The sequence below is a fragment of the Taurulus bubalis genome, assembly GCF_910589615.1.
Source record: "Taurulus bubalis genome assembly, chromosome: 1".
NCBI lineage: Eukaryota > Metazoa > Chordata > Actinopteri > Perciformes > Cottidae > Taurulus > Taurulus bubalis.
Window position 1 is genome coordinate 20,437,344 of NC_136589.1, and position 14,937 is coordinate 20,452,280.

The 14,937-nt window shown below is 41.8% G+C and overlaps 1 protein-coding gene across 1 annotated transcript in view; it reads right to left on the minus strand.

Annotated features, from left to right (window-relative positions):
• Positions 1–13,455, minus strand: part of LOC306741967 (cadherin-12-like) — a gene marked incomplete at both ends in the record, with an annotated part of 72,013 nt that extends 58,558 nt beyond the window's left edge. The window contains one exon of the mRNA XM_079224303.1: positions 13,153–13,455. Within this exon, the coding sequence (XP_079080429.1) occupies positions 13,153–13,455 (303 nt within the window). The remainder of the gene's footprint in view (positions 1–13,152) is intronic.
• Positions 13,456–14,937: the final 1,482 nt, after the last annotated feature.

A 14,937-nucleotide genomic window follows, 5' to 3' on the forward strand; every position in this document is an offset into this window, starting at 1 on the left:
CAAGTTCGGCCGCTATGTGCGTCCCCCAGTACGTTACGGAACTGTGGGCTGAACTTTCGCTTGTTTCTGCTGGTAGATTAGCGAGCGTGTTAACATGAACAGGGGAAAGACTGTTATGGACATTTAAAAAGGAAAAGTATGCTACTTGGCGGTGCGGTGCGGTTGGATTGTGGAGTTGTTGACTAAAGTTATGAGGAAAACCCAAAACGTGTTGGACTGATTTATTCCTGCTGATACACCCACGTCGCTTACAGTAGCATGAAACCTTTGTTAAAACAATTTCTAGCACCAAAACTGTTCGTCCATATGAGTAAAGCTATGTTTTCACAAGAGATATGAAGAATTTCAAAAATCCAGTGTACATTTTTCAGTTTTAGGCCCATATTATCTCTTTACACTTGTGCCTTAGGACAATGGTGCCTCATTATATAGAGAGCTGAGCTTGTTCTAAAAGTTTTTTATGTAAAACACATATCTACACACGGTATCAATCATACGCAAGTGCCTTTAAAAAGGAGAATTTAAGGAATTATGTAAAATTGAGAAAATGACCCCTGACTCCAAGTGGCCTAGGCTAGATTATACTCCTCAAATCAGACTATACCCCCATGATATCAGTAGTGTTGAGTGATATACATAATAATTACTTAATTTTTCAACATTTTATTGGGGGTTCAGCTTTGTCAGGTAAGTTAAGTGAGAAAGCTAACTGACTTAAATCTGAAAACTCTAAAACATAGACTTGTATTACTTCTACCAGAAAAAAACGAAAAAATATTAGACTTCCACAAAGATCAAAGATTACTATGTCCTGAAATTTCAAGACTAGCAAGTCCTTGCTACAATAAAAATGTTCAAAGTTAAACACTGATCCACAAAGATCAAAAGATTACCACCACACTTCTCAGTAGTGTTACACATTTAAAATAAAAGCACATACCCAAAACATAATGCAATTGTAACATAATGTAATAAAAGTCATAACATCCTGAAACCTGACCACCAACCTTATGCTTAACCACTGAGGCGTTTTTGAGCCATGGCTAACCTCGTTTAACAGTTTTAATTTAGAAAAACTCCTCTTGGCTGAAGCTACTGTTACAGGTAGCGTTTCACTGATCCGCAGAGCAATACACAAGTTAGGATGCATTTCTGTGAGCTGCTTTGCATGTATGAATGCTTTGATAGCCAGTAAGGTACATTTTCTAACTCCTGGGCCAGCTTATTTAGTTATTAAGCATTTTGGTGTATTTGGACAGCTTGACATACTTTTTTCATTCCAAGATAGCTGTTGATTAGTTGAATCAGATCTGAATAAACTGTCTAGCTCGCTACACCAATACTAACATTGTTATTAAGTGTGGCTCAGCTGCAAGGAGTCATAGACCCCTGCAGCAAGCACACTTCATGTTCTCCTGCGGGCTTATTATTAATCATAGTCCCAGAAACTATCTCCTCCCGCAGCGTTGCCAGCACATGCGTCAAAATACATCAAAATGTGCGGCCTGATTGGGAATCGTGTGTTATGACTTTTCTAAGAGATTCGACTGGCCATTTTCCCGAAAAGTGCGAAAAATTGCGAGAAATTGTCCCATTCACTTGAATGGGGTTTCGGCGTGAAGAGAGCAAAAAAAACAACTTATCTTTGTGCCCATAGTGACTTGCCATAATTTAACGAAGAGAAATTATTTGAAGTTTAAAACGTTGACAAAAGTCTGGAGTTTATTTGCCCAATTGGGCATTTTTTTTATAGCTAGCACAGTTGTCATGTAATTATTGTTAAGTTTAGGAAGATTTGGGGACCATTTCAGAGTTTACAATGTGTGTGTATGGCGCAGGTTAGAGTGGTGATGTCATCGCTAGAGTGTGGATGAGCTTCAGACTCTTGTGGAAAAAATATTTGTATTTTGCCATTCACTCCACAATATTTACTTTTAAAGCATAATTTATATATGAAAACTATGGAAATATTATGCTTGTGGTACACATGCGTCGTGGAATCCAACAAATGTATACGTTTTTGTCAGCAAGCCTGAAAGCGACATGAAATCTATATCCCTCCATTAAGCTCCATGTTAAGTCTGACCACAATTTTATCCCATTGCGCAAACGTGAGCATTTTATAAACTAAAGTTACCCTCTCATTTCTAAATCCTTACAAATATTTAAGTAAACGGAAACGTTCTCAGAAGTCTTGTGCTTCTCATGATTACATTATTTTCAAGATGGGATCCACGGTTGTCTGTCAAATACTATAGTTTGAAAGATTGTTTTAATGAATAATTAACATATATACGGATTTAGCATGTGCACATGGCATATGCCACCTAAATGGTGCGATTTGGCGCCAAAGAGGTTAGATGTGTGCGGATGGTAAATTAGTTATGCACAGACCTCTCATTGCAAAAACTTTTGCATTTTAAGACTTTACCAGCCTCATTGACTGGTGTTAAATTGTGTCTGATTTTGTCTCTATAGGTATAATGCAGCGGACTCCACAGCTAAATTGACGGCGTTATTGGAGTCCTCTTGAAGTCTTATAATGTCTCGTTTAGGAGATGTTCATGAGCATACTCCCAGTAAAGAAATTGAGGACATTGATCCTACAACCCGTGAGGGCTCTCGTGGAGGTTCAGTCGACTGCCTCTCGGGAGGAGCAGCAAGTATTGCATCTGTTTCACTCCTTCCTCAGGTGTTCTTGGTGGCTCATGAGGTTTCCCATGGAGCCAGGGAGGAGGTAACAAAGGCTTGGTGGTCTCCACACATGTTGCCCACAGTCAGCAATGTTTTGCAGTCATGGGCAATTTCCGCAGAACAGATATAGATATAAAGATACTGACAATCGTAATGATTTCTAAATACAAACAAGAGTTACAGCAGGTTTTATTAAAAAAAAAGAGGTAAAACATGGCTGGGCGGTATCACCATGAAAATCCCTCATTTGATAACTTATATTGAGACAATTAAGACATTTTTCGTATTACAATTTCTTTGAAAATGTGTTTTGATATGCCATCGAGTCAATGAAACGGTGAAATAATCAAATAAGATTTCCCCATGTTTCGTTAGGATTAAAATGTATCAGATTGAGTAACTTTTTAGCAAGCAGAATGTAGAGAGAGTTGAGAAGAAGTAAGCTAATGAGGAGATTTGAGAAACAGTACATTTGAGAGATCACTTCCTTTAGAGACGTGATAATTGTTAGAATTGTTAGAGTAATTGTTTATTGTCCAGTCTCCGGACCGCTCAAAGCTCTGTAACACTTCCTGTCATCATTCAGTCATACGCCAGATATGTATGGTAAAACAACGTGCATAAGAAAAAACAATATCCAAATATAAACATCTCTGATAGGCCATATTCCAGTTCCAGAAGGTCCATTCAGGCATATTGTTAGTGTTTTAATTAAATATAATCGGACCAGCGAATAAGAAGCAACATATTTTAGAAGCAGGGCTGGAGTGGGGCCACTTTTCAGCCCGGGAATTTCAGGCTCAAGACCGGCCCACTTTTTCCATGGTAGTGGAAATTGGATAAATGAAGCAACAGTTCAGCTCTTACTATCCTGTAGTTTTTTTTGTATTAATACCATGGTCCAACAAATAATGTAAAGGTTAAATACAACAATAATAATCCACTTAGATGAGAAGTTAACAAAAGATATTCCACTATTCAACAAGTATAGGTTGATAAATTAACAAAAGCAGAAATAAATAAATAAAACATTTGAAACGTATCCCACTCTTCAACAAAGAGGCGTATTGAACTAATGTTTACAGTTCAACTCACAGTACAGTATACACTTACATTGTGAATAGCACCAACAGCATCTACAGCATCAGTAACTGCCTAAGCAGTGCACTGGTTTCAGCCACTGTATCTATAACTGTGTCGTTGCTTATAGACATGAGGATTTCCTTCTCTGTGCACATTAACATGAATTAGGCAGTAGGCCAGATTTGTTGGAGTGAGACCTCATTGGGGGCTGTCATTGTCATGGTCATTATAATTTTTCTGCGTGAGTATTATATAGTGGTGATTTACTCCTTTACTACACCCATTTCTGAGCAAACAATGCATATTGGTTCATCAAGTACTGTCATATACTGCTCTTTCTTACAATATATAAATTTAATTCATATTGTTTCCTCTGTTATCCTCTCTACCTGTCCCTGTAGTCATGGCCTCCTTATTGCAAATGTCGGGCTCATCATTTTCAGCAGGAGTCTTATCTGCTGCTCCGAAGCTACAAAGAAAAAGTCATATTACTGCATACTTCAATATCAATATCAATATTATATATCAATATTTGCATAATATTTGCAAAGTCTATGAGTCGCCATATTTTGGGTGATATAAAAAGGCTAATATTTTAATTCAATTTAATATTTTGCTTGGGAATAGGTTGACAACGCTACAACGATATTAATCAAGGCTACAACGTTAGACGAATAGTTACGTTGCTAATCATTAGGCCTTTGTCTCTCTTTACCAGTTGCCACTTGTGTTTGTCCTCTTGAAAATAAATCGGTAAGCTTGGCACATTTGGCAGCATTCTCCTCCAATGCCTTTCTTTTTTTCAACCTGGCTTTTTCAGCCCCTCCTGCCCTCTTCCTCCCGTCCATCCTCCCTGACGCGTATCGCTGCGGTCGGGCCGGCCCAGCTATCGGTAGCCTATCTGAGAAAACTTTTTGGAAAAGACGGGCTACGGACCGAACCAACTCTATTTGGGAGGGGAGAACTTCCTCGCATGGTACAACCCATGCAGAGGCTCCGGTGCCAGAATGCAGAACGTGTGTAGCCCACTTAAAGAGAAGATGGACTAACGTGACAAATGTCAACAAATAAAATTCTCGACCGGCCCAGAAGTGAAGCGGCCCACCGGAACTCTTCCGATTACCCACACCGGGCCTGTTTAGAAGTGATTGATATGTGTAGCAGATGGGTGGAAGCCTACCAGCAGCTGAAGCTGAGGCTATGACTGGAGCTAAGTTTCTAACTTTGAAAATCTAGGAACATATTTTGAAATACTTTGTCTGTTCAAAACTTCTTTTGTTGTCCTTAATTGGCGTAATCAATAAGGGTGGGAATCACAAGAGGTATCACGATACTTAAGTCACGATACGATAGTATTACGATATTACAATATGTTGAGTATTGCAATTTATTACCGTTTTAACTGCAAATTGTCCCCAAAGGAAACCTTTGCCAACATATTTTATTGAATAAAATAAAGTTAATCTCACTTCAATCATGTTTATCGCAGCACAGGTGAGTGATTTAAATGCCATCCAGTGGATTGAAAAAACAAATCGATTTTATTATTATAGGACCCAAAAAGATAATGGTACTGTGGAGTTATAATAATTTACTATGCCTTACAATGTAAATAAGGAATGTCTATGTGTAGAATACGATACTTAAGAAGGGTAAAAAACAATGAGGAAAAGTGAGCCTTATGCCATTAGGTAGTCGTATCATGGGTGAAGGTCACATTTACATTACACTGATTTATAATATCGAATGTGCTTTGCCGCTTTCACTAAGGAGTAGGAGAATGCAAACTAACCGCATTACACGTCTAAAACCGCATGAGATACTGGCATGACGGCCTATGCTTGCACTGTACCTGAAAGGACCTCATAAAGGTTCCCCAGGTGGAGCTACTACCCAAAGAAATTTAAAGCCATGTCAAATGTACAACTTGTATACATTTAGCACAATTTCAGAAGGTGAAAGGAGTTTAGGAGGAGAACCACGCTGGTCCAGAGCCGCAGAAAACGGTCCATCCAGGCGAGACGAGCCAAGGCGGGCGGGACCCTACATGTTGGTGCTGACCACGCCCACCGCAGTGAAGGGTGACGGGAAACAACACTGGTACCACATCAAGACCAGCCAACTTGACCACAGACGCGATCAGGAGCATCAACACCAGGAGCCCAGCAGACCAGCCGTGGAGGAGTGGAGTCGTAATCCACGAGGGGCAGATCCCTGTGTGATCTACTCATCCTTTAAGCCGACCTACAGAGGCTACAAGCCCTGGCCATGAAGTACATTGCCACAATCACCCTAAGATTCCCAAAAGGAGGACGCGGACCCTAGCAAGAGGATGCAATAGCCATAGACTGAGTTAAGGGATAAATTTACCTGTGGGAAAGTTACGTTTATTTAAATTCCTGGGAAAAAACGCATATTCTGCCATTGAATTCATGTTACCCTAAGCAACAGCAGTGAAATGTACACCATATAGCTACGTGTAGGGCAGGGATTCCCAAAGTGTGGTGCGCGCACCCCTGGGGCTGCGCAAGCTGCCTCTAGGGGGTGCGCGAGAGGAAAAATGTAATGGTGGTCTAATGGTGTAATAATTAATATTAAACATAATAAAAATAAAAAAATGAAGTAGGATGTTTTAATTATGAAATGTCCCTTTGTAAGATTTAAAATTAAAAACGTACAATTTAATAAATAGACTGTCTTTTACGTACTCACTAGCTAGCTTGTGCACCTAACGTCATTTCATTCATTCAGCAACATCCATGAAAATATGTTAAACTGGCTGAAATCGGGGAAGTTGTCAGGTGGGACATCTGAAGCTATCAGTAATAAAAGAGGAGAGGGACAGAGAGAGAGGGAGGAACCGGAGGCGAGAGAAACGGAGAGGTGCGTTGGGGAGACACCGGGAGAAGAAATCGACCGGGAGTCGGAGAAAGAGGAGACGAGGCAAGGCAAGGCAAGGGGCTGGTCCACTCACGCAAAGTGATCGGAGCCCCCGAAGAATGGACGAAGAGAATCGCGTGTGGTTGTTTTGTTGAGTTGTTATTCATTACTCAAAGGGGGAATGTTGGAGGAAATTGTTTATGTAATCACAGAGCTATGAAGGGAGATGTTTTATCCACAGGGGTGTAGAAGAAGAGTTAAAATCTTAGAACAACAGCCGAGCCACAGCTGCAATAACACTCAGGCCCACGTACGTAAGCGTAATGTTCCTCTCTGTACACCGTACATGGTTTTGGCGAAAGTTAAGCCTATCTGGAAAGTCACTGTGACCGGGCTGCGGCCTAGCTCCAAGTAAGGAGACGGGGGGGAGGTGGGGGAGTTGCAGGCCTCAATAACATCATGCACTAACATCTGGGAACTGAGTGGTGGACGTGGTCAACAACACATGACGAGAACTATGTAATGAGGAGGATGAACGGGGGAGCGTTACTGGACTGGATATTTTGTTATAACTGTTATGTCCGGGTGGTGTTCGGGGGCTTTGGTTAGTGAGGGGCTTTTTAGAAAGATGATGGGCTTTGTTAGAAGGATGGTTTAGACTACCGGAACCAGCCTGTTTTGTTTGTGACAATGATTCATTGCAAATAAATCTACGTGAATTGAACGTCAATCCAGTCTCTCTCTCGTGTTCTGAGTCCAGTGGGAGTGCTGAGTGTCTTCTGAGAGGCCTGTGGAGTCTCAACACGCAGTCAGTTAAGTAGATAGATTAGAGTTTATTCAGTATCGGTATTTAATTGAGATATTAATCCACATCATTCCACAGTAGAGTTTCCCTCTTAGTGACACAGCTGCTTCCAATTAGCCAATCAGGGCTTTCAACACAACAACGGGTGACACACACGCAGGAGGAGCCAACTAACGTTGGTCAGCTGACATCCACAGACACCTGCTCACATTTGAAAGTCTACAAAAACGTTTCACACACATTCTTATATATATCATACATTATTACACACACAAATAACAAATAAAATAGTTTGAAAAGTTGTTTTGTCATAAAAACCACAGTCCCGTCTCCCTCTGTAACACAGCTCTTTCAAGTTAACCAGTCAGGTGACACACAGGTCTTTCAAGTTAGCCAGTCAGGTGACACGCAGGTCTTTCAAGTTATGCTGTGTTTACACCGGACGCGACACGATTTGTCGCGTCCGTTCATTTATTATTTATTATTATTTATAAGTATGAGCCTTTTAAACATATGCACATTAAAAGGTCAGAGACTCTGTAAAGAGGTCCTTACTCTACCAGCTCATGAAAATCAAAGCTGCAGATGTGATGTTTTTACAGGAAACACATAGTGACCCGGCCAACGAGGCCTTTTTATCCCCAACGTAAAGCCTGAAAGCGCATACGGGCATTTTAACACGTCTCTCTTAGAAGATGCACATTTTAAGGAGGTTTTTAGGAAGAAGAAACAAAGCATGATTTGAACTCGTTGAAACAGTGGATCATAGAAAAGTGGAGATTAAGCAGCTCTGTCAGCATTACACTCTCAATGTCACACGGGACACTACCAGGTCTATGAAGGATCTAGAGACTGAAATGGCGTTGCAGAATTTGGCATAATCCATTGGAAATCAAGATCATATTGAAGATCTCAAGTCTTCTCTTACAGATCTGCTGGGCACTAAGGCTCAGGGAGCGCTGGTCAGGTCCCGCTTCATGGATGCAGCGCTGATGGACACACCATCAAAGTTCTTCTTCGGACTAGAGAAGAAGAATGGGCAGAGCAGGGTCATCCATGCTATACGATCTGAGGCGGGGCAAGAAATCAGAGACACAAACGGTATCCGGAAGAGAGCGGCAAGCTTTTACTCTGAGCTCTACTCTGAGGAATATAATGAAAATAACGGACTGTTTTCTGTGGAGAGTTGCCAAGGGTCCCGAAGGGTGTGAACGCCGGTTTGGCGGGTCCTCTGGGGGTGGATGAACTGTACACGGCTCTGCAGGGCATGAAGGGGGGCAAAGCCCCGGGAATTGACGGGATCCCAGTAGAGCTCTACAAAGAGTTCTGGAGCGATATGGGGGGGGATCTTTTAACTGTTTTTAGAGAGAGTTTTGAAGACATAATGTTGCCGCTCAGTTGCAGGAGGACAGTGATAACATTGCTTCCGAAAAAAGGCGACCTGCAGGAAATGAAGAACTGGTGTCCGGTGTTCCTTCTCTGCTCTGACTACAAGATCCTGTCTAAAGAACTGGCCAACCGGCTGAGGGAGAGTTTTGGCCTCAGTCCAGGTCTCATAGCTATGATTAAGGTGTTGTACCAGGACATTGAGAGTGTGCTGAAAATTAATGGAGGCCTTAGCGCCCCCTTTAGTGTACATAGAGGGGTGAGACAGGGCTGCTCTCTCGCAGGAATGCTATACGCGCTGGCTATTGAGCCATTGTTGTGTAGAATCAGAGCGGAGATTGAAGGTCAGGGCTTAAAGGGTTCTAATAACAAGCTTATTTTATCAGCATACGCTCATGACGTTGTCATATTTGTTAGAAACCAGAAAGAGGTCAATACACTGACCTCTATTGTTAAAGACTTCGGCACCCTGTCAGCCGCTAAGGTTAACTGGTCAAAGAGCGAAGCGCTGGCAGTGGGGAACTGGAAGGAGGGGCTGCCCAGTCTACCAGGGGGGTTGACCTGGGAAGTAGATGGGTTTAAATATCTTGGTGTGTATGTGGGGAATGAATGTATTGTGAAAAAGAACTGGGAGGGAGTTGTGGAAAAGATGCAGGGAAGACTAGCTAAGTGGAAATGGCTGAAACCACAGATGTCCTATAGAGGCAGGACTCTAATCATAAACAATCTGGTGGCTTCAGCTCCGTGGCATAAGCTGGCCTGCATGCACTCCCCCGAAAGGCCTCACACAGAAACTACAGGCCATCCTCACATATTTTTTCTGGGATAAACTGCACTGGGTCCCTCAGAGCATACTCTTTCTACCCAAAGAGGAGGGGGGACAAGGACTCGTGCATATTGATAGTAGAGTAACCACGTTCAGGTTCCAGTTTTTATAGAGGTACCTCGCAGGGCCAACGGATGTTGTATGGAGGGAGGTGACAGACTGCATTTTAGGTTGGACATCCAGGACAGCACAACACCGGGTCTGACCAGCATGCTGTGCTCCTCCGGAACCACCACCCTGAGGCGACTGCTGGATGTAACCGGGCCTGGACTGGGAGACTGGGGTCTCAGGGCACAAAATGTGCGAAAGTGCTCAATAAGAACAAACTGGACCAGAGAGCCGACACTGTGTGGAGGGAAATGCTGAACCTGGGCATTGGTGTGAAACCAGTTTGGAGAGTGTTGTACAAACCTCCCATGAAGAGAACTGGGGATTTACAGTGGAGGATCCTACACAGGGCTATTGCTGTGAACGTGTTTGTTTCTGTCATCAATCCTACCGTTGGTAAAATGTACCCGTTCTGTGGGGAGGTAGAGACCGTGTTCCACTGTTTGTATTATTGTAAAAGGCTCTGTAACCTTTTTATTGCATTGCGGGAGGTTTTTAAAGGGTTTGGGGAGACCTGGTCCAGGACCACCTTCATTTTAGGAGTCAGCTACAAAAAGGTGAACGCCTCTAAGTGGAAGCTGTTGAACCACCTGGTTGGAGAGGCAAAACTGGCTGTTTATATGAGCAGAAAAAAACAGTAGAGGACAGAGCAGGGCAGGAGGCTCTTCCTATTTTCATCTCAAGAGTCAAGGCTCGAATCTGGGTATAGTTTAGGTTTTTTAACAGCATGAACAAGACTTTATTGAAAAATGGTGTTACGATAAGATACTATGTTGTGTGGCTGGAGAAGAACTAGTGTTGAACACTCTTTTTAATTCAATGTGAGGAGCAATTGTTGTGTATATCTGTTTTTTGTGTTTTTGTTTGTTGATTTTATAAGTGTCATAATTACGATGTTCTTTACTGCCATCTGAAAGACGATCCCAGATGGAAAAGCCCAGTCCACCAGACTGGATCAAAGCTTCATACATCAGGATGCTGACCTCTCTCGCTTCTGCCCAAAAAAAGTCTCCTGCATTCAACAAAGCCACACAGCAGCAGTCATAACAACTTTTTTTCAACAAACACTCAGCACTAACACTTTGTACTGAGCACACCTTCCAGGGCACAGTGCTGAAGAAGGACAATATCTTGCTCTCCCCTCTGCCACACCATCCCTAGTTTCATCATATCGAGCATTGAGGGTTATGTTAGGTTTCCACTGTAGAAACAATTTTATTTTGCTGAAAGGATATGCATAAATCAAGTTACACGATCAGTCATCTTAAACATCAATAAGTTAGATTCATGAATCATACTGTTATCATTTGTCTTTTATTTACCTTTCTGCACATCATTGCAGTTTGTAAGAGAAAGTTGGTTTGCCTACAACTGCAGATTTGAAAATGTTTCTGTACGAAGCCATATTACTTTGTTCTCTACTGACCCCTAAAAATCCGTAGCTGCAACTGTACAAATTAGAGACCCTCATCCTTGCACTGAACAACACTGCTATAATATAGTTGTATATTAATATATAAATAATATCCTTGATTTTAAATATTATTGTTGTTATTGACTTTTTTTTGTTTCATGCTTACTACGCTTACTACGATAGATAAATAAAGGTTAAATAAAATCTAAATAAATAGAGTGGTCCTTTGGTTTTAAAGTTGTACCAAATTAGAAGCTTGTAAAAAACTGACAAATGTAAATGTTAAAGATCTGGGCCCTATTTCTCATACCTGGCTTACTGAGTTAGCTGGCTAATTTTCAGGATAAGATGACGTACGTCTGGCTTTTCGGTTCTTCGAAGCAAGTTTAGATGAATCACCATAGCAACACAGCCAAAAATGTAAACCTGCTCCCGGGCAGGCTAACTGAAATTCACTGGATAAGCTGGCCACTCCCACCGGACAAAAAAGGCAGCTCCCTTCCTCATTGATGAGGGAGCGATATTAGATTTATAGGGAGAGAGTTCTTCGAGATCACCAAGATCCGTTCTCACATCAGGATGACGTCCTGTACGAGCGCTATCGATTCTGCTGACAAGGAATCATTTATTTACGAGAGCTTCTCGAGCCGCGGACATTGATCACCACACGCCCATTGCCCGTCTCACAGACTGTATAGACCAGTGGTTCTCAAATGGGGGTACGCGGACCCCTGGGGGTACGAGAAGGCACTTCAGGGGGTACGTGAGATTTTTAAAAAAAAAATCTATTTAAAATTAGCATCCATTCAAAAAGCTAGTTATTTAATAAATATTTAATACAACATAAGTGTAAGTTCATAAACTGAATTTTATATTAAGTAGGCTGTTTAAATTAATTATCCTAAAAACCCAGAGTCTCCCCCATATCAGGATGGTTTGACCCAACCTGGCACACGCTACCTTTCATTACCCGTCTAACTATCACTGCCGCCTGAAAACTCAAACAATGAAGTCGTGGTTGAAGCGTAGCAGCAATGCTGCTGAAATCACAGAGGCACGAGTGCCAAAGAAGATTTGTATGCCATTGTTTATGTTGTCAACACCTTCTTCTGTTAAAACGGCATGAGCTGGAAATTCTGCTGCAGCATCTGCACGGATGCAGCGAGGACTCGTAGCGCGCATTAAAGAAGAAAACCCTGACGTGAAGTGGACCAACCCTGTCTCCTAAAAATTACGTTCCCCCAGAACTAATACGCATTCCCAATTACGTTTTATCAGAAACATATCTCCTCCCTGATTATGTTTGTGTTTGACGTATTACAAATACGTTGATTATACACGTATACGTTGATTCAACACGTATGTTGATTATACATGTATTTTTGTTTTATTGTTTTTATGTTTGTGTTTGACATATTATAAATACGTTTATAATCGTGTGTTTGTGTTATTGTTTCCTTGCTTTATTTAAGCATATTTTAATTTGTCTCTGCGGAGAAAAAAGAAAAGAGGGGCAGGGTGAGGCCAGTGACAGTCGGCAATCAAAGTGATCAACTTCATATAGTCAAGGCCACGCAATGCACGCCTGTTTCGCCGCCTCTGTGAAAACATGGGAGCTGAACACACACAACAGAAGTGCGCTGGCTCTCTCTCTCAGAATACAAATAAAAAAAAGAAGGTTCCTCTGAGTTTATTTGCCATTGTACTGTTAGAACATTGTGGTGTCAGTGCTTGATTATTATCCCTTCCGAAGACGAGCGGGCGCGCACATTTATCCTGATGACTGACATCTGGTTAGAATTAACGAGACTGTTTCAGCACGGATCTTCTGTGGAGAAACAGAGTTAGCCTGACGTCAATCATCTCGCTAATTTAAGATGGATAATAGGACATTTGCTCGACTTTGTTGAGCCAGGTACGAGAAATAAGGCCCAGGTGGAAACAATGTTTACTTACCTTTCCAACATACTGTGGTTCCGTTCCCATGTACTCCTCCAGGATAAAGAACTGGTTCCACACCCATCCTCTTTTAATACGCTGGACCCTCAATCTCCCATGTCTCCTTAGACTCTTCCTGCTCACTAATGATGTCACATCCCCCAAAGATGCCATCCCATTCTTGGCTCCAGTCCCTCCCTTGGCTGACATCACCCTGGCCTTAGATCTGCTCTGGAGGAGAGCCTGCAGGGGGATTTGGGAGCTGTAGTCCAACAGGAAACAGGAGCCCAACAGAACCAGAGCATATTCCCTTGTGATCATCAGGGAGTATTGCTGTTGAAAAATTTAGTGGAAAGTTAAAAAGCGGGTTAATTCCAGGTTGGAAATGGTCTGGACATGCATCCAAAAGTATTTTCCCTGAAGGAAAGTGTTTAAATTCCAAGAGGATGAGAGGAATCTGTCAATCCACTGTCCTTGCTGAAGTGTGAGTGTCACAGGAAATCACTATGTTGGATAAAGGAGACAGTGAACACTTTGGATTGTTTTGGTAATCTCCAGAGGATGGATTGTTTTGGTGATATCCAGAGGATGGATTGTTTTGGTGATCTCCAGAGGATGGATTGTTTTGGTGATGGATTGGAGAGATTCAGAGTTAGATGTCAGATGAACCAGGATGACCAGCTTGTCTTCTTTTCACTTCATTCAGTCCGCAGCTTAGACACCTAGAGTAAAAGGTGAACACAACAATATAGAGTTTGTTCTTGACCTTGGAAACAGTAGAAATCTCATCTCGAGCAGATGGAGTTTTTATAAGTTGCCATATGCTACCACCTTATCACGTGATCAAAGTTTCATACTTAGCTGTGCTATCTCTAGAACAAGTGAGCAATGTATCACATTTTACCGCAGGAAACATCACTTCATCTTCATCCACACAGCACTAGTTTATATAATATTCAATAAATGAAAGGTAACCTCACATTCATTAATGTGTGAGGTAATATGAATATTTTTTTAACCCCATGTTTGACAGAAATCCACATTCCTCTTTAGGTCATGAAGGAGATTCCTGTGTCTGCTGCCCCTTTACTATCACACGACCAGGGCTCCATTTCTTGTACCTTGTTCAACAAAATTGATCAAATGTCCTATTATCCAGCTTAAATTAAAGCGATGATTGATGTCAGGCTATGTCGGTTTCTCTAAGGTTGATCCGCCCTCAAACAGTCTTGTTAATTCTTGTTAATTGAGCGCAGATTCCAGGATCTTCAAACACCATACACTTCTTGGTCGAAAATAACTGTTTTGATGACCGGTTTTCGGCAGCACCACAGTACTGAAACTGCTCTATCAACGACATCCACTTAAACACCGACACTGTCAGAACTTCATCCTACTTGAAGGGCCGACAATACTTTGTGTCGGTAGCCAATTACACATCCGAGCTGACTATGATGACATGTGGTATTCCCCAAGGGTCAATACTGGGGCCTCTTCTGTTCAACATCTACATGCTTCCAATGGCTCAGATTATGAAAAATACAACAAATTGTTATCATAATTATGCAGGAAAGTGGATCACATCACTCCAGTTCTGAGGTCTTTGCACTGGCTTCCTGTCCATCAAATAATTAGGGCCCAAGCACTGACGTAGTCAGAGTCGAGGACCTATTGAAATGCAAATATTTATTATTATTAGGGCCCGAGCACTGACGTAGTCAGAGTCGAGGACCTATTGTTATTCAAATGTTTATTTATTATTAGGGCCCGAGCACTGACGTAGTCAGAGTCGAGGACCTATTG